The 23,615-nt window shown below is 47.2% G+C and overlaps 1 protein-coding gene across 3 annotated transcripts in view; it reads right to left on the reverse strand.

Moving 5' to 3' along the window:
• Positions 1–377: 377 nt before the first annotated feature.
• Positions 378–23,615, reverse strand: part of LOC146863674 (sialic acid-binding Ig-like lectin 15) — a 179,306-nt gene continuing 156,068 nt past the window's right edge. For 2 of the 3 annotated variants that reach the window (XM_085627792.1, XM_085627793.1), the window contains exons 6-10: positions 18,694–18,762; positions 15,489–15,548; positions 4,462–4,503; positions 1,804–1,844; positions 386–1,044 (exon numbers count right to left, since the gene is read on the reverse strand). In XM_085627792.1, the coding sequence (XP_085483918.1) occupies positions 1,030–1,044; positions 1,804–1,844; positions 4,462–4,503; positions 15,489–15,548; positions 18,694–18,762 (227 nt within the window). In that variant the 3' untranslated portion in view covers positions 386–1,029. Of the gene's footprint in view, positions 1,045–1,803; positions 1,845–4,461; positions 4,504–15,488; positions 15,549–18,693; positions 18,763–23,615 lie in introns of all 3 variants that reach the window. The other variant, XM_085627794.1, reaches the window with a different exon arrangement.

A 23,615-nucleotide genomic window follows, 5' to 3' on the forward strand; every position in this document is an offset into this window, starting at 1 on the left:
ATTTTACATAATTATTAATCTCTAAACATTTATTTTTAAATGTATTAAAATACATTACAATAGTCTTTAACATACAAATAAAATACATATTAAAATACATTACACTAATAAAATATCGATATTCTTGACATCGAAATTTTTGATTACGATATTACTTACATCTATATTAATGACTTCGATATTATTAACTTCGATAATACTTACCTTGGGGTCGATATTCTGTCCATCGATATTCTTGACTTCGATATTCTTTACCTACGATATTTCCAACTCGATATACTTGTAGTTCGAAATTTAAAACTCGATATTTAGACTGCTCACTGCTCAGATTAACCATAATACCATTAAATAACCTATATTTGTAAAGCGCTTGTTCACCCGTGGGCACCTTGGTGCTGAAGTAAAGATGTTTATTGTTACCCAACTCAATGGTACTCCTTTTATAAAGCTCAGGAGGATGAACAGCTGAGTGAGCCTGTTGGCATTTGAACCTGTGACCATGAGGTCAAACACAGGCCCGTGCAGTGGATGAATTAGTCCATTAAACCACCAGATCTGGCTCAAACCATAATCAGTGATGACCAATACAAACAGAGTATTCACATCTCCACAATATAAGTCCTAAATGAAGATGTTAAACAACCCATCCTGATCACTTCTAGATACACTCTAGAATTTTGAGCAATATTCTTTTTTTCAAAATGCGGCTGCCTCGCTTTTAGTTTGTTGGTATCTAGAGGACGAGTTACGAGTGGTCATTACATATGATCCCAGTTATGAAAATGTTCTAGAGTGCTCTTTTGGGAGAGACCAGTGCAGATACTTGTGATAAATCACTGATTTAGCCTCATCGGTGGGTCAGTCCATAGAGTGAACAGTCAGGTGGTCATTATGGCTCGGCTTTGGAAGCAGCCGGTTGTCAAATTCTGCTGGTGCATACGACTCAAATCCAAAGCTTCTTAGTCCATGCAGCAGAGGTGGCTTTCCTTGAATACGTAGACAACCTGTGATTCATTTCAGTGGAGGGTTCTAACTAGGTCCAATCTGGAAAAACAAAAGATCTAATTACAACGCTGCCCTTAGCAAAGAAGCAAACAGTGGAGTCGTATGATGGATTATCCTCATGGCTGAGGTTGAGGTCAAGGCTTCTGTGGCCTTTTTGAATTAGAATGCATAGATCTAGACGCCACCCTCTACCACCTGAGCAGTGAGACACTTGCTCATTAGAAGAAGGCCTCATATGGGGGCAGCCACCTTCACAGATGACATATTGAGACAATAGAGAGCGTACAACATCTCTCGGATGGTCTGCGAAGTAAAGTAATGGAGAAGTAGGGACTATGGCTGGGTCTGTTAGTTGATATTACCCCTTTCGCAGCACTTGTGCCCCCAAAGAAAAAGTAGCGGATGCGAGGGGCAGGTAATATTTCGATGGGGTTTATTCTTTACTAAGGAAAGGTCACAAATATTAAAGAAAGCCCCTCCGACTTCACTACCCTGCAGCGCTTACCCTTTCAAGCAGACAACGTAAACTGTGACATGCAATGTAATGGCAGGCAAACTTGTGGCATCCAGTTATTGTACTTTTAAGATACATAAGTGTGATATTACCAACACACAGAAAATTCTGAGGTATGAGGAAGTATGAACCTCCATTCAATCACCGGTAGTGGATGACTAGGTGAGGAGGGAAAGGGTTTGAGGAAGGGTAGGTTGCACAAAAGTTACCTGTTGCATCACCAGCACATGTAGAGAATGCATAAGCCATTGGTTGTCAGAAGTAATGATTCCACAGTAACCTACCTGCGTGTCTTTCTGTACTGCCACCACCGCGTAGGTTACTTCTAAAATAAGAAGAAAACAATTGTTAAAGTGCACGGCACACACAGAGAGTATGGTCCCTTACCTCACCACCGACGCTTTGGACTGACCCTCCCCTAGCCAGAGCAGTACTCTTCCATTAGCAATCAGGAGCCAGTTGTTGGGGAGGACATCATTAGAGCATACTACTTAGTGCTCGGAGGTCACAGCACGCCCGTTCCACAGCGGAATGAGAGGATCCCTAGGATGAAGCATGCCACCAAGGGGCAATCCTGGTGGGTGAGGGTTATATAAGAAAACTGAAGGTTTTCTCTCTATCCTGTCGAGGGTTAGCACACAGAGTATGGACGGGCTCTTTTGTTTTTGAAGGCGCAGTGAAATACACCTGCCAGTTTCCCTTTTCTGCCAAAAGGTTGCATTGTCCTAATGGGGTTTAGGAAATCCGCTGGGTGTGACCCAAATAACACAACAATGGCCCTTGACTGTCAATCAGCTGGCGTGTGATGTCAGCACAGGGGGGAATTCATGTCCTGTTCTTTGACTGAGGGTAGAGGTACTGGTTTGCTAAAACATGGTACCACAGGAATGTTATTTTATTTAGAGATGGTATGTTTGTCACTTGATATGGGGGGGGGGGCTTTCAAACCATGTGGAAAAGCAACGTTAGATTCAAGTTTGTTTCAAGAAACCTTTGTTAGTAGTTACAAGCATGCAAGTATGCTCTTGAAATGTGACACTCCAGTGAGAGGGGTACGTTGCCAGAGGACCCATAGGTTGAGATGAGGAAATGTGTGTTACATTAATAGAAAAAGATCCAGGTGTCCTCTGCATAACATTCCAGTCAATTGGTGGGTAGATTTATTTATGGTGGAAGAATAATAGAGATATAATATGTTATCTTGACTTTTGGGGATTTATATTAATGTGTAAAGCAATGAGGTTGAGCATGTACTTTTGTGAGCTAGGCACTGCATATAGAATGACAATAAAGCATCCCTCTAGAAACTGTAAAGAGTTTCTCTGGCTCATTTGTGCATGTCACAAAAGCAATGGTGCATGACTGCAGAGAAAAGTGCTCTGCCAGAGTTGTTCAGTAGTAGGCCCAGTGACGCACACTGGGGTGGAGGTGGTGAACAATCTGAGTGAAGCTGCAGGCGAGCACGGCATCCAGGCAGACGTTGTAGTACATCATCTCCCTAGATAGAGCGCATGGCATCCGGATAGATGAAGTGGATCATCTCCCTACATAGAGCGTATGCGTATGGAGTGGTGTGGCTCACTGGTTAGAGGCAGCAGACCCGGAAGCAGAGGACGGCCCGGGACCAGGGTTCAATTCCCGACGCGGCAGGGTCGTGGACCAGGGCCAGCGGACTCGATAATTTTCGCCTCGGTGCCTACTCTAACCAGGGTTCACACTCAGCAACTCTGGGCATTAGCTTGCCTCATCTCCACAACGGCCCCCCACATTCACCGGGGATGTCTGGTTTCACCTTGGAGATACCCAGGAGGGATCATCTCACAGGGATAGCCAGGACGGGTTCCCCAGCGGTCTACAGCGCCAGGACGCCTCAGGGCAGCAGTGCGCTTTACAAGACGCATACATTTACATTCAGGGTAGACGATGAAGCGGATCATCTCCCTACATAGAGCGCAGGGCATCCTGATAGACGATGAAGTGAATCATTTCCCTACATAGAGCGTATACCATCCGGATAGAAGATGAAGTGGATCATCTCCCTATTTAGAGTGTGTGCCATCCGAATAGACGATGAAGTGAGTCATCTCTCTACACAGAGCACATGCCATCCAGACAGACAATGAAGTGGATCATCTCCCTACATAGAGCGCATGCCATCAGGTTAAGACGATGAAGTGGATCATCTCCCTACATAGAGCGCATGCCATCAGGTTAAGACGATGAAGTGGATCATCTCCCTACACAGAGCGCATGCCATCAGGTTAAGACGATGAAGTGGATCATCCCCCTACATAGAGTGCATTTCATCTGGGTACACGATGAAGTGGATCATCTCCCTGTATAGAGCGTATGCCATCAGGGTAGACGATGAAGTGAATCATCTCCCTGTATAGAGCGTATGCCATCAGGGTAGACGTTGAAGTGGATCATCTCCCTGTATAGAGTGCATGCCATCCGGATAGATGATGAAGTGGATCATCTCCCTACATAGAGCGCATGCCATCAGGGTAGAAGATGAAGTGGATCATCTCCCTATATAGAGTGTGAGCCGTCCGGATAGATGATGAAGTGGATCATCTCTCTACACAGAGCGCATGCCATCTGGACAGACGATGAAGTGGATCATCTTCCTACATAGAGCTCATACCATCAGGTTTGACGATGAAGTGGATCATCTCCCTACATAGTGCGTGTGCCATCTGAGGAGTTGGCATGCTAGCAGAGGCAATAGGAAGACTGAGTACACTGCAGAGTGGGCGAGTGGGTTGCCTTTCTGCGGAGGGTGTGTGGGAGTGCGGTGTTATGGGATACATGGTAATGGGGAGTGTCCTATAACAAAGTGAAATACAGACTATAATTTGTGTGCTGGATGTCATAATTTTGATGTTAAATAAAACTTTGGCGCCCTGGTGAGTGTGGAGGCGAAGTGTCATTTACATTACCTTCCTGCTGCTGTTGATCTGTTGATCCTTGTTCATGGGCACCTTAAAAAAGAAAACATGTTGTATCAGCATCTGTCGATGAAACCACTGGCCATGTCTCCCAGGTTCTATCCTCATTCAGCAACCTCTTTAACCAATCTCTGCTCACCGGCTCCTACTCATCCTGCTCAAGAAATCTATGGCTGATCCCTTATCCCTGCCAACTACTACCTTTGCCACCCTGCTGCCTTCTTCTTGAAATTCCTGTCTTTAACAACTCATTTTACAGCTGTTCCTTCAGTACCTACTCCTTCTATGCTCTCTACTCCATTGAGCCTGTGTTCATTCACCCATCAGTATCACCAATTTCCCATCCTCGGTCTCTCTGAAGCTTGCAGGTCTGGAGCACTGTGCCATGCTCATCACCCTCTTCTCTGTAGGCACTGAGGGCTTTGCCCTTGACTAGTTCTCCTGATCGGGCCTTATCTGTATCCTGCTGCTTTTCCCCCTCCCTCTTCCAGGTGTTTACACATTGGCACCCCCAAGGCACAGCTCTGGGCTCCCACACTTCCTTGCATCCCTCATGCAGTACATGTGTTCCATCCATTCTACCCTGTCCCTTCATCGGTCCTCCTAAAATGCTGTTCCAAGAAACTGCTGTCTAATATTTGGAAGTTGTTTTGGACACCAAGATGCAGCTCAGATCTTTTCTGTCCCTTATTGATATTGCGCACCGCTTCAGCGTCTAAAAATGTAAGAAATGTTCCATTTCTGTGTAGCTAAATCACTCAGCTGCACAGAGCAGCAGTGCCCCTTGGTCAGTCTCTCAAAATGCTCCTTTGCCCACAAGGACGTTACAGCCTATATCATCTGGACCCCATTCATACTTCTGCTCTGCTCCCACCACCCTCCCTAAACTTCCTCCCCATCTCACTCAGATGCCTATCAGCAAAATCCTGAACTCTATACACTCCTAACTAAGGATTTCAAGGCAGCCCTAGGCTTGCCCATACTGCTCTCACCTGCTTCCTCAATACACCCCTAACATGACTGAGCACGTTCTGTACGCCGCACACTGGAATACCCCAGCACACAACACCAGCACTGTACTCCTGCACTTTGAAACCAGTCTTCTGTCAGCCATTTTTGATCCTATTTATTTCATGCCTGCCCTCTTTATTTTAGAATGAGCCATCCATAGTGATTTTAAGTTGTTACATACTTTCTCATTTATTTATAGCACTATTTAACCCTCCCCCTTCTCCCATTTTTGAGATTTGTTAATGATTTTTCTTGCGCCTTCTTCATATGCACATCAGTAGTTTACATCCAGGCACTTTAATTGATTCACATGTGACCTATATGTCATAGCCTGCGGATAACTATAATGACAATAATGTGTTTCTTAATTTGAGTACATATATGTTGTGTTCCAAATTGTCTCATTACAAAAAAGTTGGCTCTCATTATTTCTACTTCCATTCTTACCATTAACCTCTAAATGATCCTGTAGTTTGACTTACTATCCCTTGTTTATTGATTACTCATCTCCCAGGAGTTGGTTTTAAGGCTTGTATTGAGTGAACACTTTAAATAGCATACGCCAAGTTAAAGCTATCAGTTCAACACAATTCAAAGTCTACAAAACCTTCTCAATAGAAACTCCCTACAGGCACAAAGGTTTAAAAGATAGCATTGAAGTGGAACCATGGAGAAATAATTGGACATTGGGAACCCAGAGTCATTGAATGAATAATGCCAAATTACTTATGTTTAGATGGCAGCAGGATAACCGTGTACCTATATTGTGGAAGACAGCTTAACAATGCCAACAATTTTGGTGAAGTTTTAAATGGGAATATTATGAAAACACCTCACCTATTCATACCATTAGTAATAAGGAATAGATGCCAGTAAATGTTTTATCAGCCAATTATGAGATCTGCTAAGACGTTAATAAAACAAACATTGATTGAGGGCAAAGTTATGTCTACATTACATGGTCAAGAGGAAGTGATAAAAGAATTCTATGTCAGGACCGTAGGCGAGGATTATGCTATTCTTTCTTCACTTTATTGAATAGCAGCTATTTGTAGTCAATCAAAACAAACTACTATTCCCATGAACCATAGGGAATAACAACAAAAACAGTAGAGAGTCCCAGTTTAGAGTGTCCATGCTCTGCACCAATCACAGGCTCCCAATGTGTAGGTAGTCCCCTGTCTCTGCCCATTCCTCCTCTTTCTTCACTGCTTGCAGCCAAGATAAGTCTGACCTTTTTCTAATTGTGTTGTAATATTGTTGACCTGTATTACTGTGTTTTAGTCTGTTTGCAGCACGTAATGCTTTGCTTATCGCGCTGTTTTATTAGTTAGCGCTGTCACTGTGCTTGTTTATTGCCTTAGGCGCGTAGCGCCGTAATGTTTTCATAGCCGTTTACCTCACGGCAGTGTGCAGGCGGCGTGCGGGTCGGGAATCGTGAGCTCGCCGTGTGTTTTCCAATTTGGTTAAAATTTAGTTAGTTACGTTTCTTTTCTGCAAGACCGCTGCTACTTGGCAGCTCGCGTTCGGCCATGGGAGCGTCTGAGCTCCCTAGCGGCCACGTTCTGTGGTGCCTGCGACCCGCAGTGACAGCACTGCCTCATTAGAGGGCGCTTGGGTAGCGCGCTTGACGCGACGTGCGTGCTCCGGATTCCGCGCATTCCGACATCACGTCAGAATCCGGAGCACTGCTGCCGCGCAAGCCTGGTCTGTCCTTGCCTGCTGCGACACCCCTGACCTGGGTCTGTTTACATATTTGGGGAATTATCCCTGTTTCCTCCGCTGGGGATTTATTCCCAAGCTGCTTTGATTGATTACGCCCCCTGAATGCCTGTGCTTACGGGTCAGCATTCTTGCTGTTTACTTGAGGTCCGTATTTTATAGGCTAAAAACGCTCCTCTTTGGGAGTCAGTACCGCAGACAGTGTCTGCTGGGGACCCGTTTTTGCTGCAGGGCTGCCCTTTCAATCGGTTGGCACCAGGGCTGTTGGGGTCCAGGGCTTAGCCCTCTTTGTAATTGTGTGCATTGCCCGCATTTATTAGGCTGTTACCCAGCCCCCCTTATTATCTGAGGTATACTCCCTCACCTGATTCCTGTTCATCTTCCCCTGGTGATTAGTGGACACCATGGTGGAATTCCAGGATGAAGTTTATGAGGATGACCAGTGGGAGCAAGACCCCCTTGCAGCCCTTCAATGGGACGATGATTTCCATGACGCTGTAGATGCGTCCATCCTCAGAGCGGTGGAACAGTTTATGACTCCTTTTGAACAGAGGTTGGTTCGTAAAATAGATCAAGCCTGCGATCTCCTGGCTAGAGCTTCTCAAGGCCTTTCTACCACCCTTCCTTCTTCTGTTCCTCTGACGGACTCTCAACCACCAGTGAAGCGCGCCAAACCCGCTGGCATAGACACTGATGCCTTTGACCGCCTCAAGCAGGCATTTTGTTGCCAGTACTGTCCCGCAACCGGTCCCTCCCAATACCCCTTTGACGCCCCCGGTTCCTGTTGGGGATGATGACCAGGGCGATGTTGATGATGCTGCCGGCCCCTCGCGGCCTTGGCGCCCTTCTCGCCCAGAACCTTCCTCGGACGGGCAGAATCTCTGTGCGGATATGTTGGATCCTGATGATGTTCTCCACCCGCGTTCCTCCGACTGGGCCCGCTCGGACAAGGTTGCCCAATATGTGGCCAGACGTATTCTCCGCCCGCTTGAACCCGTGACTCGGAACTGTCTTAGGGCGGAATGTCCTCGTCCCTCTCTGGAGGGGAAGGTGGCCGCCACGCCCAACATCGACCCGAGAATAGCCACCTTCCTTCAGAAGTTTATCAAAGATCCTAAAAAGGGCATCGACAGGTCCTGGTGGGCGTGCCAGGACAAGCTTCTTAATATCCTGTGCCCGTCTACTAAGATCCTAGACATGGCAGAGGAGGCCAAGGCTTCCGGTTCCCTTATTTCTCCTGAACATCTGTCCTCGTGGGCTCAACGTGTGGTGGTGTTCCTGGGTAATGCAAACTGTGCTATATCCACGGAACGCCGCCGGTCCCTTCTGATTAAAGTAGACCCGAAGATTGTGGGATCTGGCCGATTCGGAGGCGGACGCTGTGGTACAGGGAAGCCTCTTTGGCGAACCCTTTATAAAAGATTTGGGGTAGGTTCGTTAATACCTTTATCTCCCTGGACTGGGCGCAGTCCTCTATCAGAAAGGTGTTTCGCCCTCGGGTTTTCCGAGGGGCCGGTCGAGGAAGGGGCCGCTTGTCCGGCCGTCCCAACCAACACAGGGGTCAAGGCTCCGGTAACGGGCAGTACCAAGACCAGGCCCGCTTTGGCAACTTTTATCCCACCCGAGGCCGGAGAGGCAAGAAGAGAGGAGGCAGAGGCGGTGGCATCTCCAGTTCTTCCGGTGAGTGTTCTCCCTAAAGTGGGGGGCCGTCTGGCGCATTTTTTCCCAACCTAGAGTTCCATAATCGGGGACGCCTGGGTCCTGCAGACGGTGCAGGGTTTCCGCATAGAGTTTCTCGGAACTCCTTCTCAACCCGTGCCTCCCCGTCCGCTCTGTTTTTCCGTCGCAGACTCCTCGTTAGTCGATCAAGAGGTGCCGTCTCTCCTGGACAAGGAGGCTATTGCTCTAACCTCGCCTCACCCCCATGGGTTTATCAGCAATCTTTTCTTAGTGGACAAACCAGACGGGGGAAAGCGCCCGGTTATAAAGCTGCGCGAGTTCAACAAGTGGTTAGTCTATCGCCACTTCAAAATGGAGGGCATCCATCTGCTGCGCGATGTTCTTCGCCCCAACGTTTGGATGGCACGTCTCGACCTCAAGGACGCCTACCTGACGATCCCGGTTTCCCGCCTCATCGTCGGTTTCTGCAGTTCTCCTGGAGGGGCAAGACTTACGAGTTCACCACTCTGCCCTTCGGCCTGTCCTCCGCTCCTTGGTGCTTCACCAAGGTCATTTGACTGGTGATCGAACGTTTGCGGACGTCGGGCATGAGACTCATTGTCTATCTAGACGACATTCTTTTGATGCCGCAAGACCCTCGAACACTCTCGCGGCACTTGCAGTCGGCTGTCGACCTCCTTCAGAGCCTCTGATTTGTCATCTACAAGGCCAAGTCTACCCTGGTCCCGTCTCAGACGGTTCTGTTTCTCGGCTTTACGATAGACTCCATGGAGTCCACCCTGAGCCTTCCCTCGCGCAAGATGACAAAAATTCGTCACAAAATTCGGAGGTCTCTATCCCAGTCTCAGACCTCTCTCAGACAGCTCGCTCACATTATCGGTCTTCTGTCTGCATCCATTCAGGCAATTTTTCCGGGCCCGCATCATTACAGAGCCCTTCAACGCCTCAAGGCGGCGCACCTGCGCAAAGGGCTTTCTTATTCCCACAGGCTGGCTCTCTCAGTGGAGGCCAGAGAGGAACTCCAGTGGTGGCTTTCTCACATGGAGGCGTGGAATGGACGAGCCATTTTCGGGTCCACACCAGATATGGTTATAGAGTCCGACGCGAGCAGGTCCGGATGGGGCGCGCGGTGCGGCGACTTCGCCACAGGAGGTGTGTGGTCACCATCAGAGCAGAAATTACACATAAATTGCTTGGAGCTTTTGGCGGGCTCGTTCGCGATCCAGTGCTGGACCAAGGACTCGATACAGTCCTGCGTCCTCCTCAGAATGGACAATGTGTCGGCGGTCCGGTACATCAACCATCTAGGGGGAGCGCGCTCAAAGGCTCTCTCCGATCTGGCAGCGAATTTTTGGCAGTACTGCCTGGATCACCGGGTCTCGGTCACAGCGGAGTACCTTCCTGGCCAGGACAAATTAGTGGCGGACTTCCAGTCACGGCATTTCCACGACGGGAGTCTCTGGAAGCTTCACCCGGGAGTGTTTGCAGACCTGCAGAGCCTCTGGGGGCCCTTTTCAGTGGAACTTTTTGCCTCCTGTCTTGATCACCAGCTTCCCCGGTTCTTCAGTTGGAGGCCGGACCCCCTGGCGGAGAAGTCAGATGCATTCCTACAGAACTGGGGGGGAGGAAGCGGGTTACGCCTTTCCCCCGTTTGCCATGATCACGCGAGTGACAGCCCAGGTGAGGCGTCAGAAAGCGGAGGTGGTGCTCATCTCGCCGATTTGGAGATCACAAGTCTGGTTTCCAGTTCTGCTGCAACTTTCTTGGGATTTTCCAATCCCACTCCGCATGTTTCCGACTGTTTTCCTCAATCCGACAGGGAATCCTCAGCCTCTCATCGGACAGGGATCTCTGACCCTCATGGCATGGCGGATTACAGGGGATGATGGGCAGTCGCGGGCCTTTTGGAACCGGCTGCGGCATTACTGGCTAGAGCCTGGGCTGACAGTACCGGCAAAAGATACCGAACATCCTGGGGTCGGTGGTGTCGTTGGTGTGTGTGATGGAGTGTCAATCCCGTGGCAGCGGATGTGACCTCTATTTTAAATGTTTTGGCCTCTCTAGTGGAAGAGGGTTTGGCCTATTGGACCGTCAATACCTTTCGCTCCGCTATTTCTGCTGGGCATGCCATGGTTGATGGTTCACCGGTCGGGGAGAACCCCTTGGTCTGTCGTTTGCTCCGTGGCATCCGTCTGTCAGTGCCCCCTGAGCCTCGTTACTCCCAATTATGGGATGTCAATAGGGTGCTGAATTTGCTGTTTTCCTGGTAGCCGAATAGGTTCCTTTCTAGGAAAGAGCTTTCTGCAAAATTGGCTATGTTGCTTTGTCTGATCTCTTGCAGACAGGTCTCGGATGTTAGAGCCTTGGATGTCTCGGGTAGAATCTTTTCCCCTACGGGAGTTACCTTTACTATCCATAGGCGCACTAAGTTTGGAACGAAGTCCATTTCGTATCCCGCGTTACCGGATTCCCCTAAACTGTGCGTGGTTGCTTGCCTCAAGGCATATGAGGAGATGTCGGAGGAGTTCCGGCCTCCGGGGGAACGTCAGTTGCTCATTTCTTTCAAGAAGCCTCATAAGGCTGTGTCTTCCCCCACAATTGCTCGCTGGGTAAGCAGGGTGATGCACGAAGCCGGGATCGACTTGCGTGCGTTTGGAGCACATTCTGTGAGAGGGGCGATGGCCTCCAAAGCATTTACCCTGGGAGCTCGTCTAGAAGACATTCTGAACGCAGCAGATTGGTCTTCAGACTCTACCTTTAAGCGGTTTTATTTCAAACCGGTTATCGATATGGCTCACTTGGTGGTGAGTAAGCTTTAAACGAGCATAATCCTCGCCTCCGGTCCTGACATAGAATGAAAAATTTCCTAGCTATCGTAATGGAAAGTTTAAATTCTATTAAGGACTCGGAGGCGAGGATTATCCCACCCAGGGTACAAGTTCCTTGCTGTTTTCCCTCCCTCGTATTGGAGTAAGTAAAGTTGTTTTCTTATCTGCTTGATTTGACAGTTTGGTTACATGTTGAAACGCTTCCTTCCACAGAAGTAATACTTAGCCATTACTGTCGCTGATTTTATGCGTTTACTCCTTGCAGGCGATTCCAACAAACAAGATCCTTGAGTTGTCCGGTGGCTGACCGAGCGACGAAAGAGGAGGAATGGGCAGAGACAGGGGTCTACCTACACATTGGGAGCCTGTGATTGGTGCACTCTAGACTGGGACTCTATTGTTTTTGTTGTTATTCCCTATGGTTCATGGGAATAGTAGTTTGTTTTGATTGACTACAAATGGCTGCTGTTCAATAAAGTGAAGAACGAATAGCATAATCCTCGCCTCCGAGTCCTTAATAGAATTGAAACTTTCCGTTACGATAGCTAGGAAATTTTTCATTAAACGCGAAAAACATGTTATTGTGTAAAAACAAGAACATCTCAAAACACAGAATTTGATAATATCGCCAAATTGATTAAAAATACATATAACAGCTTAAGATAAAGTTCATTAGGTCTAAAGCTAACAGTTGATGTGGGCACCCACTGCCACAAGGCATGGAATGTATATGGATATTTATTTATATATATATTTTACCTCTAATACCCATGAGTGCCAGAGCACTGTACAACATCTATAAGAAAGTTGCAGTGACTGACACGTCAAGGAGCTATCTAGGATTTAAGAGGGACAACATAACTGTCTAGATAGCTGGGAGGGAGGGGGGACCAAACTAGAAATGATATACAATGCACATAATGTGGAGCTATCAAGCAAGTATTTCTCAAGCACTAAGGGTAGGACCAAATCAGAATCTATTTACAGAGCACACAATGTAGGGAGATTATGTATTTATCAATCAGTAGGGAATTTTAAGTTCTTCTGAAAAGCATCGAACAATTGATTGTGTTTAACACAGGAGGAATTAATATCTATACGCTAGGTGCACGTCCAGAAAATGAACGAAAGGAAGGTTTTTGTTTCTTAAACCTTTGAGGTGCCAAAAGAAGAGACTCCACACGGTGCAGAGAATGGCTACCCCCAGATAAGATGAGTTATTGAGTCCGGTATTATGGGGTGCCACAGTGTAGGGCTTGGTGAGCGAAACTGACTACCTTGAGGAAGCATCTAACTTTGATCGGGAACCAGTCTTACTGCTGCATTGAGGGTAGACTTCAATTATGCTACATGTGTTTTTGGCACTCCGGTTGGTATCACATTGCTGTAGTTGAGCAGTACAAGTTGGTGTTTTCTGCATTTTGTTATAGCATAGATGTGAGCTATCAAGTTCACGTTCTTGTTCAGGGTGATCCCAAGAGATCTGATGCACTCAGTGATTTAGGGCTTTCAGTTTGGTACATCTAGTGAGTCTAGCCAGTCTTGAATCGGGGGGAATTATGAGGGGGAGCGATGAGGAGCAATTCTGTCTTCAGCAGGTTAATCTTTCGGTGGTTGAATTAGAGCTAAGATGAACATATCCCTTTGTATTTAGTTTAGGAGGAATCTACCTTCCAGAGGTGAAAGTTTAGGTAAGGCTAGGTATCTTTGGCTTTAAGATAGTAGGTAAATTTCAAGTCATTTAGCACTGTGGTCAGACGTTCCATGTACAGATTAGAGAAAGTAAGTGATAGTATGAAACCCTGTGATAATTCTGGGGTAAATTTAATGTGTTGGGACTGGTTGAGGTACGAGGGGAGTCAATGTACAACTATGTCGTTTATCCCGATTCCCTCCTTTAGAGTGTTTAGTACGATATCACGATTGACTGTATCAAATGCCACAGAGAGATCGCAGGTATCACCCTTGTCCAGTATATGAAAAGCGTCTTCCATCATCTGCAGAGTAGCTGTTTCTGTGCTGCAACCAGCTCTGAAACCTGATTGTAAGTTGCCTTCTAGGTTGTTAGCCTCAATAAATTGCCCGAGTTGATTCAAAAGACAGCTCTCCAAAGTCTTTGCAAGGAATAGGAGTTACTGGATGGAAATGTTTTGAGTCTTCAGGGTGAGCTCTTCCTCTTTTCAAGAGTGGGATGACTTCACCCATTTTCATACAGTCTGGAACTACACCCAGGGTCATCAAGGGATTGATCACTTGCATCCAAGCAAGGGGAGATGTAATAGCTGAGCCCCTTAATTAAGGTGTAGGGATTTGAGTGCGTAATGTGTGCTGCAGGTCTTAATTTAGCTATTGTATTGATGAGTTTGCTATCTTTCAGTTTTCTGAATTTGCTCTCGGGAGCCTTCTTTGGGGTAAGAAGTAAGACAGGCTGCCTGCTGAAATACTTGATAGTAAGAGTTTGATCTTTCTCTTTTTTTCAGCAAAGAAGTCAGACATCTCCTCCCATCTATCCTTTGGACTGTTGACTGCAATTTTAGAGGCTGGACATGATTGTTGCTTGATGATGTCAAAGAGTTTTCTGGGTGGTTTCTCACCTGGTCCAATTGAGATCTGAAGAAGGAACTTTCACCTCAAAGATGTTGTTCTTGTACCTTCTCCTTTCACTTCAAAGTTGAGGCAGATGCATGATTGAGGGATTTTGGTTCCACCTTCTTTCCACAGTTCTATGCTCCCTTCTCTCTTGATTTAGCTCCTTATTGTACCATAGAGAGGAGATTTTGGTTTATTTACCTCAAGTTTCATGGGTGTAATCTTGTCCATTATATTCACTATGGTTTTATTGTAGTGAGAGATCAGGTTGGTCGCTGTTTGCTTCTTGTTTATGAATTGAAGATGCAACACAATGTTTGCACCAAGCTCATTGGTATTGTCAGCCTGCGGTATTAATTTGACTTGTGGCTCTAATGCATTGCTTTGGTCTGTAGACTTGGCATTTGATTAGCCATCGTTCGGAGGTGAGGTGGAAGAGGAGGATATTGCGGTCAGATGAGTCCACTGGTAGTTTGCAGTCAATAGAAAGGGACCCTTCTTTAATAATTAGGACATATAGAGTTGATCCTTTCTTATTTGTCAGACTCATGCATACACTTGTGTTAGATCATTGTTACTTAGAAAGATGATCAGTTGCATAATCTATGCAATCTACAGTGTCATTCCAGTGGAGATGGAAATCTCCCACAAAGATGTAGTTGGCCTCGGTTGTCTCCTGGCGATGGTAAATAGCTTGGCTCTTGGTTGAAATAGTCATCTGAGGTGAGTTTGCTGAGCAGGGTTTAAGTTCATCATACTTAATTTGAAATATCAAGTACGTTATGTGAATGATTTTATGATATTCTAACTTCAATAAATAAAAAAATGATTTATTTAAACCATGTTGTTTGCATATTAAATGATGAAAAATAAAAAATTTAAATTAAAATCTTTAGCTGTTGATGTCTTTTGTCCCTATTGCTCCCTTTGTCCTTCATTACCTCTCTCTTCTTTTTCATGTGCTTCTTTTGGTTCATTCTTTTAATCATAATCTCTGTAATCTTTTACTCCTTTTCCTCTTGTTTAATTTTTTTCTTTTGCTCATCTCATTCACGCTCTTCCTTACTGTATTTTTGTTCATATTTCACATATTCACTCTCTTGTATTTTTCCTTTTCTCCCCATTCTTTTCTTTCTGCTTTTTTATTTATTCTGTTTTACTTTACTACACAATGGACCTCCTTTATACCTTGCTTTGGTTTATTTGTGAAGGCAATGTCTGCATAAGTGCACACGTCCTGATTCTCTGCTGTAAAATAGAAGAGGAAAGGTTATATTATATTGTGCATCAGTACGCCTTAATATACAGCAGTTCTGCTTAGAAGTAGGCATAGGTCCAAATACAGGGAGATGCAAGCATTGAGACTCTGAGGCGATACTACTGTTTGTTGGCATAGCAAAGATAACATTATTAGACCATTCATTAGGAATAAATTCACACAGACCCATTCTGTGTCGAACAATAACCCTGTAATGTGGGACTTTAGATAGTGGAGAGGTATGCAGTCAATTGTTGAAGATTCAAGTCTATGGGAATAGCTCTATCCATGAAGATGCGAAGCTCGGCAGAGCTGTGGGATAATATAAACCAGGGGCTGCGATGACCCCCATAAGTATGTAACTGTTTTCATATGGATCATATGACCCGATGTAAACACCATGCAAAATAGAGTGTGATAATTATCAGATGGGCGTGGGCCTGCAGTGAACAATATGCCAAGGAGTGTACCATCGCTATCATATGGCCATGGACCATAGTCCACACATGCCTAAAAGTATGTGATTGTTATATGGACAAAGGCGTGTGGTCAGCCAATGCTAAAGTGCGTATCCTACTGACCAGGGGCCAATACTGAGTCCAAGAATGTGTGATCAATAGTGTGGAGATCATGTCCAGGAGCTGATGATCAATAGTGTGTAGACCATGGGCAGGAACTGATGATCAATAGTGTGAAGACCATGGCCAGGAGCTGGGGACCATCACCAGCCAAGCCCTAGGATTCCAACAGCCTCATAGAAACACCCTCCACCTGCTCTGAACAGGCAAACATTGCCAGTGTTTTTTCCCCAGAAAAGAGGAAAACACACAGAAAAGGACCCCGTATTTCAGGATGCATTTGGTTATTCTCCATTTCAGGGAGAACAATTCTAGTCCTTAAAATTTGGTGTAGCGGTATGGGATGTATGACATTACAACGCGGGTTTTTACCACGCGTGCAGTTACATCGCATGCGTTACAACGCATGCGATGTTACAACGCTATGCCATTCCAACGCAAGTCTTTACATCGACTTGCGCTAGATGGCGTGCTAACAGTAAAAAAGTGTAATTTACTATTCCAACTCCAGTCCACTTAACAGTAGGGAAGGTGTTGGGATAGTAAACTACACTATTTGTAATGTTAGCACGCCATCTAGCGCAAGTCGATGTACAGACTTGCGTTGTAATGGCATAGCGTTGTAACATCGCATGCGTTGTAACGCATGCGATGTAACTGCACTGCGTGGTAAAAACCGCGTTGTAATGGCTGTTTCCCAGCGGTATGAGCTGGATTTGGGAAGCCTGCCCTCTGGTATCCCAGAATCCAGCAACATTGTACTCTTGGCCCTTGCAGTGAGGGATTATACCTCTGAGTATTGAGGAAATCTTCCTTCACAACATTTGTGGCTGTTCAACCATCTTAATCTTACCTCTCAGAGGGAGGGTTACATACCAGAATTGAGGGAAATGATCTTCCAGTGCTTCCAATGTTATCCCCGGTGCTGTGTGCCTCAAGACAGCATTAAGGAAATCTTCCTTCCCAATACGGAGGGGTTTACACACCTGGAATGTGGAATCTTAGCTCCATGTACTGAGGGATCATCTAAGTACGGAGGGATCTTACATCCTAGTATTTAAGAGAACTCCTCTTTCTCCACACCTTAGGTTTTACAAACCAGTATTAGTGCATCATGCCTTCCAGTACTGAAGGATCGTGCCTACGAGTACTGATATATTCAGTCTCCCATTACTGAGGGATCTTCTCATGTCCACACTTCTGGGAATACTTCCTTCCAAAATTGAGAGTTTTACATTCCTGGATTGAGGTGAACCCATATCCCAGAATGAATGACATGTCCTTTTCAACTCTGGGCATTGTCCATCGCTGGGTGGAGCGATTATGCCTGCCAGTCCTGAGAGATATTATCTCCCAATATTAAGGCATTTCATGTCCAGTATGAAAGCACTCTTAATGCACAATATTGGGGGTAACACAAACCAGCATTGTTGGATCCTACCCCCGATGTGGAGGTATCGCACCTGCCGATACTGAGGGCTCTTGCCTCCCAACATTGAGGGCACCAGTATTGAGTGACTCTTTTGAGTAATGAAGGTATTACATGCCATTATAGGGAGATCTTACCTTCCAGAACCAGGGAATTTTGTCTCCAAGAATTGGAGAAATCAACGCTTCCAGTGTAGGAGAGATGGCTTACCTGTCTGAATTCCCAGTCAGCAGTTTTCCAGGGTCATACCATGGGCTCTTCTGCCCGATAGGCGGTGAGGAGCCCCAACCTACTGCCCCAGCCCTTCTCTCAGTCTTGGGTCCTTATAGATCTGTGAGTCACAGGAATCACTGTGGTCCATAAACACATTTTACAGCTGTCCATTTAATGTTGTTTTGTACCATAGAATCTTTCCTTGCAGGAATCAATCAATCAGTTTTTTTTATCGAGCGTGGCTCCTCACCCCTGAGGGTATCCGGGCGCTAGGGTATTGCTGGTCTCAGTCAAAGAGCCAGGTCTTGAGTACTCTACTGAATGTCCCCAGGCAAGGTGGGGAGGAATGGGTCTTCATACCTCCCAGTATTGTGGATTTAACTCTCAGGGTTCATGCACTGGCAGATCTTGCTGCACAGATTGGGAGATTCATACCAACCAGATTTTTTGTTCTTCTTATCACCCAGAAAAGCAGGTGGGAATTAGAGGGACCTTACCTTCTAAAATTGCACATTCTTATCTCCCTGCATTGCACGTTTTACTTCCGAAGATTATGGATAGAACTCCTAGGTTCACGGATTTTACCTCCTCAGCTTGATAGTTCTTATCTCCCATGGCTAGTCTCGACTGGGGATTATTTCTTCCCTTGATTAGTGATTTAACCCCAAGGATTTGTGGATCTTACCTCCTGGAGTTTACTAGTTCTTAACCTCCCAATACTGCAGGTTCTCACCTACTCAGATTTCAGGTTCTTACCTCCCAGGATTTGGCTTTATGTCACTCAGGATTGAGGATTTTACCTCCCATGTTCATGAAGTTAATTGTTATTACTGAGAGATCTTACTCCTGAGGTCTCGGGGATCTCGCTCCAAGCATTAGCAGTGTATGGTTGAATCTCACCTGGCAAGATCTTACCTGTAGCCTCGTTCGTGTTAGCGTTCTGTTTTTGTCTGCTTAAACTTTCCAAGTTTGCATACTCAGACCCTGAAAATGAGACAAACAAGAAATGTAATGTGACTCTTTTTTGTCACTTTGTTTCCTTGGGTCGGAAATGTTTACAATCATGTTGTATGTTATTTATCATAGATAACAGCCTGGTTACATTAGTTAACAGAAATTGAACACCAGAATAAGTGACAGTGAAAGGTGAAAAAGACCTCATGGCAGCACCAGGTTAAATGAAGACTCACAGAGATAACATTTCCTGCCAAGAATCACACAAATGTCAGTGGCAAAGCTGCTATTATCAAAAGGCCAGGATTATCCTTGACTGAGGACAACGAGACAAGGGGTTAATGGGCTTGGAGGTGATTAAGGATTGGTTGAGCAGACCTGCCCCAAACCAACCACAATATCATCTCTTTGTCATTTGTGCCTGAACAGACCTGCTAGGGCAAGGGTCCTCCCTGATCGCAAATTCCCAGTCTGGACCCTGAATGAGTTGTTAGTAGCATTTCAGTCCGGTAGTAACCAAATGTTTTGCTGTGAATGATGACATCTCATTCCAACTTACGATCAGCACACTTTGAGCTCATAAAACTCCAGTTTCTGACATACACCCTCTGCAGGCCCTGTCTTGTCCCAACCTCTTACCTGCTCACGCTTTTAATGTCTCATCTCAACCTGTGACCTGGCACTCTGGCCCAATTTGATACCAACCTCTGACCTGCTCACTTTGTTCTTGGCCCAATTTGATCCCAGCCTCTGACCTGCGCACTCTCGCTACATCTACTCCGAACTTCCGCCATTTCATCACAAGCTCTAGTCTGCAAGCTCTGTCCCCATTATATCCCAGCTTCTGACATGAACTCTCTGGCCATCTCATCCCATCTCTGACTTGTGCACTCAGGCATCATGTCATCCCCACCTTTGAGCTCCACACTCTGGCCACATTTGACCCTAGCTTCTGACCTATGCACTCTGAACTCATCTCCTCCTGACCTCTGACTTGCTCACTCTAGCTGCATCTCATCCCAACCTCTGATCTGTGCACTGTGGTCCCATCTCATCCCAGTTCTGCCCCTACTCACTCTGGCCTCATCTCATCCCAGACTCGGATTTGTGTGCTTTGACCCCATTTGATCGTAGCTTCTAACCTGTGCACTCTGACCCTCTCTGGTGCCATCCTCTGACCTGCTCACTCCATACCGGTCTCATTCCAACCTCTGACCTGCTCAGTCTCTCTTCATCTAATCCCGGCTTCTGACCTGCGCACACACACCATAACTTGTCTCAACCTCTCATCTACTCACACTGTCCCTGTCTCACCTAATCTCTGACCAGAACATTCTTACCCCATCTCATCCCAACTTCGATCCTGCACACTCTGGTCCCATCTGATTCTCACTTGTGACCTGTACACTCTAGCCTAATCTAAGCATAACCTCTGACTTGCACACTCTGGCCCCATCTACTCACAACATGTTACCTGCTCACTCTGGTCCCATCTCGTCCCAAGCTCTGATCTGCGCGCTCTGGCCTAATCTGATCCCAACCTCTGACCTGCTCACTCTGGTTCCATCTCACCCCTACCTCTTACCCGCTCACTCTAGCTGCATCTCAGCCCAACCTCCAACCTGCTCACTCTAACTCAGTCTCATCCCTACCTCTGACCCGCTCACTCTAGCTACATCGCACCCCAACCTCCGACCTGCTCACTCTAACTCAGTCTCATCCATACCTCTGACCCGCTCACTCTAGCTACATCGCACCCCAACCTCTAACCCGCTCTCTCTAGCTGCAACTAAACCCAACCTCTGACCTGCTCACTCTAGCTACATCTCAACCCAACCTCCAACCTGCTCACTCTAGCCCCATCGCACCCCAACCTCTGACCCGCTCACTCTAGCTGCAACTAAACCCAACCTCTGACCTGCTCACTCTAGCTACATCTCAACCCAACCTCCAACCTGCTCACTCTAACTCAGTCTCATCCCTACCTCTGACCCGCTCACTCTAGCTACATCGCACCCCAACCTCCGACCTGCTCACTCTAGCTCCATCTTACCCCTACCTCTGACCTGCTCACTCTAGCTCCTTCTCAACCCAACCACTGACCTGCTCACTCTAGCTACATCTCAACCCAACTTCCGACCTGCTCTCTCTAGCGCCATCGCACCCCAACCTCTGACCTGCTCACTCTAGCTACATCTCAACCCAACCACTGACCTGCTCACTCTAGCTACATCTCAACCCAACTTCCGACCTGCTCACTCTAGCACCATCGCACCCCAACCTCTGACCTGCTCACTCTTGCTCCATCTCATCCCTACTTCTGACCCGCTCACTCTAGCTCCATCTCTTTCAAACGTACAACCTGCTCACGCTAACTCAGTCTCATCCATACCTCTGACCCACTCACTCTAGCTACATTGCACCCCAACCTCCGACTTGCTCACTCTAGCTCCATCTCAACCCAACCTCTGACCTGCTCACTCTAGCTCCATCTCAACCCAACCTCTGACTTGCTCACTCTAGCGCCATCGCACCCCAACCTCTGTCTGCTCACTCTAGCTACATTGCACCCCAACCTCTGAACTGCTCACTCTAGCTTCATCTCATCCCTACCTCTGACCCGCTCACTCTAGCTCCATCTCATTCTAACCTCTGACATGCTCCCTCTAGCTCCATCTCATTCCAACTTCTGACCCGCTCACTCTAGCTCCATCGCACCCCGACCTCTGACCTGCTCACTCTAGCTCCATCGCACCCCAACCTCTGATCTGCTCACTCTAGCTACATTATACCCCAAACTCTGACCTGCTCACTCTTGCTCCATCTCATCCCTACTTCTGACCCGCTCACTCTAGCTCCATCTCTTTCAAACCTACAACCTGCTCACGCTAACTCAGTCTCATCCATACCTCTGACCCGCTCACTCTAGCTACATTGCACCCCAACCTCCGACTTGCTCACTCTAGCTCCATCTCAACCCAACCTCTGACCTGCTCACTCTAGCTCCATCTCAACCCAACCTCTGACCTGCTCACTCTAGCGCCATCGCACCCCAACCTCTGACCTGCTCACTCTAGCTCCATCTCAACCCAACCTCTGACCTGCTCACTCTAGCGCCATCGCACCCCAACCTCTGTCTGCTCACTCTAGCTACATTGCACCCCAACCTCTGAACTGCTCACTCTAGCTCCCATCTCATCCCTACCTCTGACCCGCTCACTCTAGCTCCATCTCATTCTAACCTCTGACATGCTCCCTCTAGCTCCATCTCATTCCAACCTCTGACCTGCTCACTCTAGCTCCATCGCACCCCAACCTCTGACCTGCTCACTCTAGCTACATTGCACCCCAACCTCTGAACTGCTCACTCTAGCTTCATCTCATCCCTACCTCTGACCCGCTCACTCTAGCTCCATCTCATTCTAACCTCTGACATGCTCCCTCTAGCTCCATCTCATTCCAACCTTTGACCCGCTCACTCTAGCTCCATCGCACCCCGACCTCTGACCTGCTCACTCTAGCTACACTACACCCCAAACTCTGACCTGCTCACTCTTGCTCCATCTCATCCCTACTTCTGACCCGCTCACTCTAGCTCCATCTCTTTCAAACCTACAACCTGCTCACGCTAACTCAGTCTCATCCATACCTCTGACCCGCTCACTCTAGCTACATTGCACCCCAACCTACGACTTGCTCACTCTAGCTCCATCTCAACCCAACCTCTGACCTGCTCACTCTAGCGCCATCGCACCCCAACCTCTGTCTGCTCACTCTAGCTACATTGCACCCCAACCTCTGAACTGCTCACTCTAGCTCCATCTCATCCCTACCTCTGACCCGCTCACTCTAGCTCCATCTCATTCTAACCTCTGACATGCTCCCTCTAGCTCCATCTCATTCCAACCTCTGACCCGCTCACTCTAGCTCCATCGCACCCCGACCTCTGACCTGCTCACTCTAGCTCCATCGCACCCCAACCTCTGACCTGCTCACTCTAGCTACATCTCAACACAACCTCTGACCTGCCCACTCTCGCGCCATCTACTTTTAACCTTTTAGTGCTCACTTTAACCCCATCTGATCTAGACCTGGGCTAAAATTCCGTTCCGCTCGCGGAAATTGCGATAATTTGACATTTTCCCGTTCCGCGGAGAGCGCGAAAATGTCAAAATTTCCGCAATCCGCATTTTACCGGAAATTTTTTGCTTGCTCGCGCTGTAAAATAATACATACTCGCGTGCGCGCGATCGCCTTACCTGAATCCCCGCGTTCGCCGACAAGTTTTCCCGGTCCGATCGCGTTCTCCACGAGATGTTGGATTGTTGGTAGCCATTTGCACTGTCTCGCGACAGTTCGCGCCCGCAGTAACGTCATTCGTCACGCGATCACGTCTTTCTTCTCGTGATCATGCACCGCGAGACAAGTGAAAACAAGATGGCCGCGCCCGCGAGCAACCGCATGGGTAAGTTGGCGAGCCGCGACCACGCAGAAAATACCGCGAACGGGCGGGAAAAAAACTTCCGCATCTTCGCAATATTTCCGCGTGTTTGCGGAGATTTTTAACATTTTCGCGATAATTTGCGAAAGTGAATTTTGCAAATTCCGCACACCCCTAATCTGATCCCTACTTCTGACCTGCGCCCTTTGGCCTAATCTGATCCCAACCTCTGACATCCGCACTCCTACTCTATCTATTCAAAACCTTTTATTTGCTCACTGTAGTCCCATTGCAGCCCAACCTCTGCACACTCCGCATGTGATATGATCCCTACTTTTGACCTGGGCCATCTAGCCTAATCTGATCCCAGCCTCTGACCTGCACTCTCTGGCCCCATCTGTCCCCCCCTCGGACCTGTGCCCTCTGGCCCCATCTGTCCCAA

Source organism: Triturus cristatus, chromosome 2_1 (assembly GCF_964204655.1).
Source record: "Triturus cristatus chromosome 2_1, aTriCri1.1, whole genome shotgun sequence".
Classification (NCBI taxonomy): domain Eukaryota; kingdom Metazoa; phylum Chordata; class Amphibia; order Caudata; family Salamandridae; genus Triturus; species Triturus cristatus.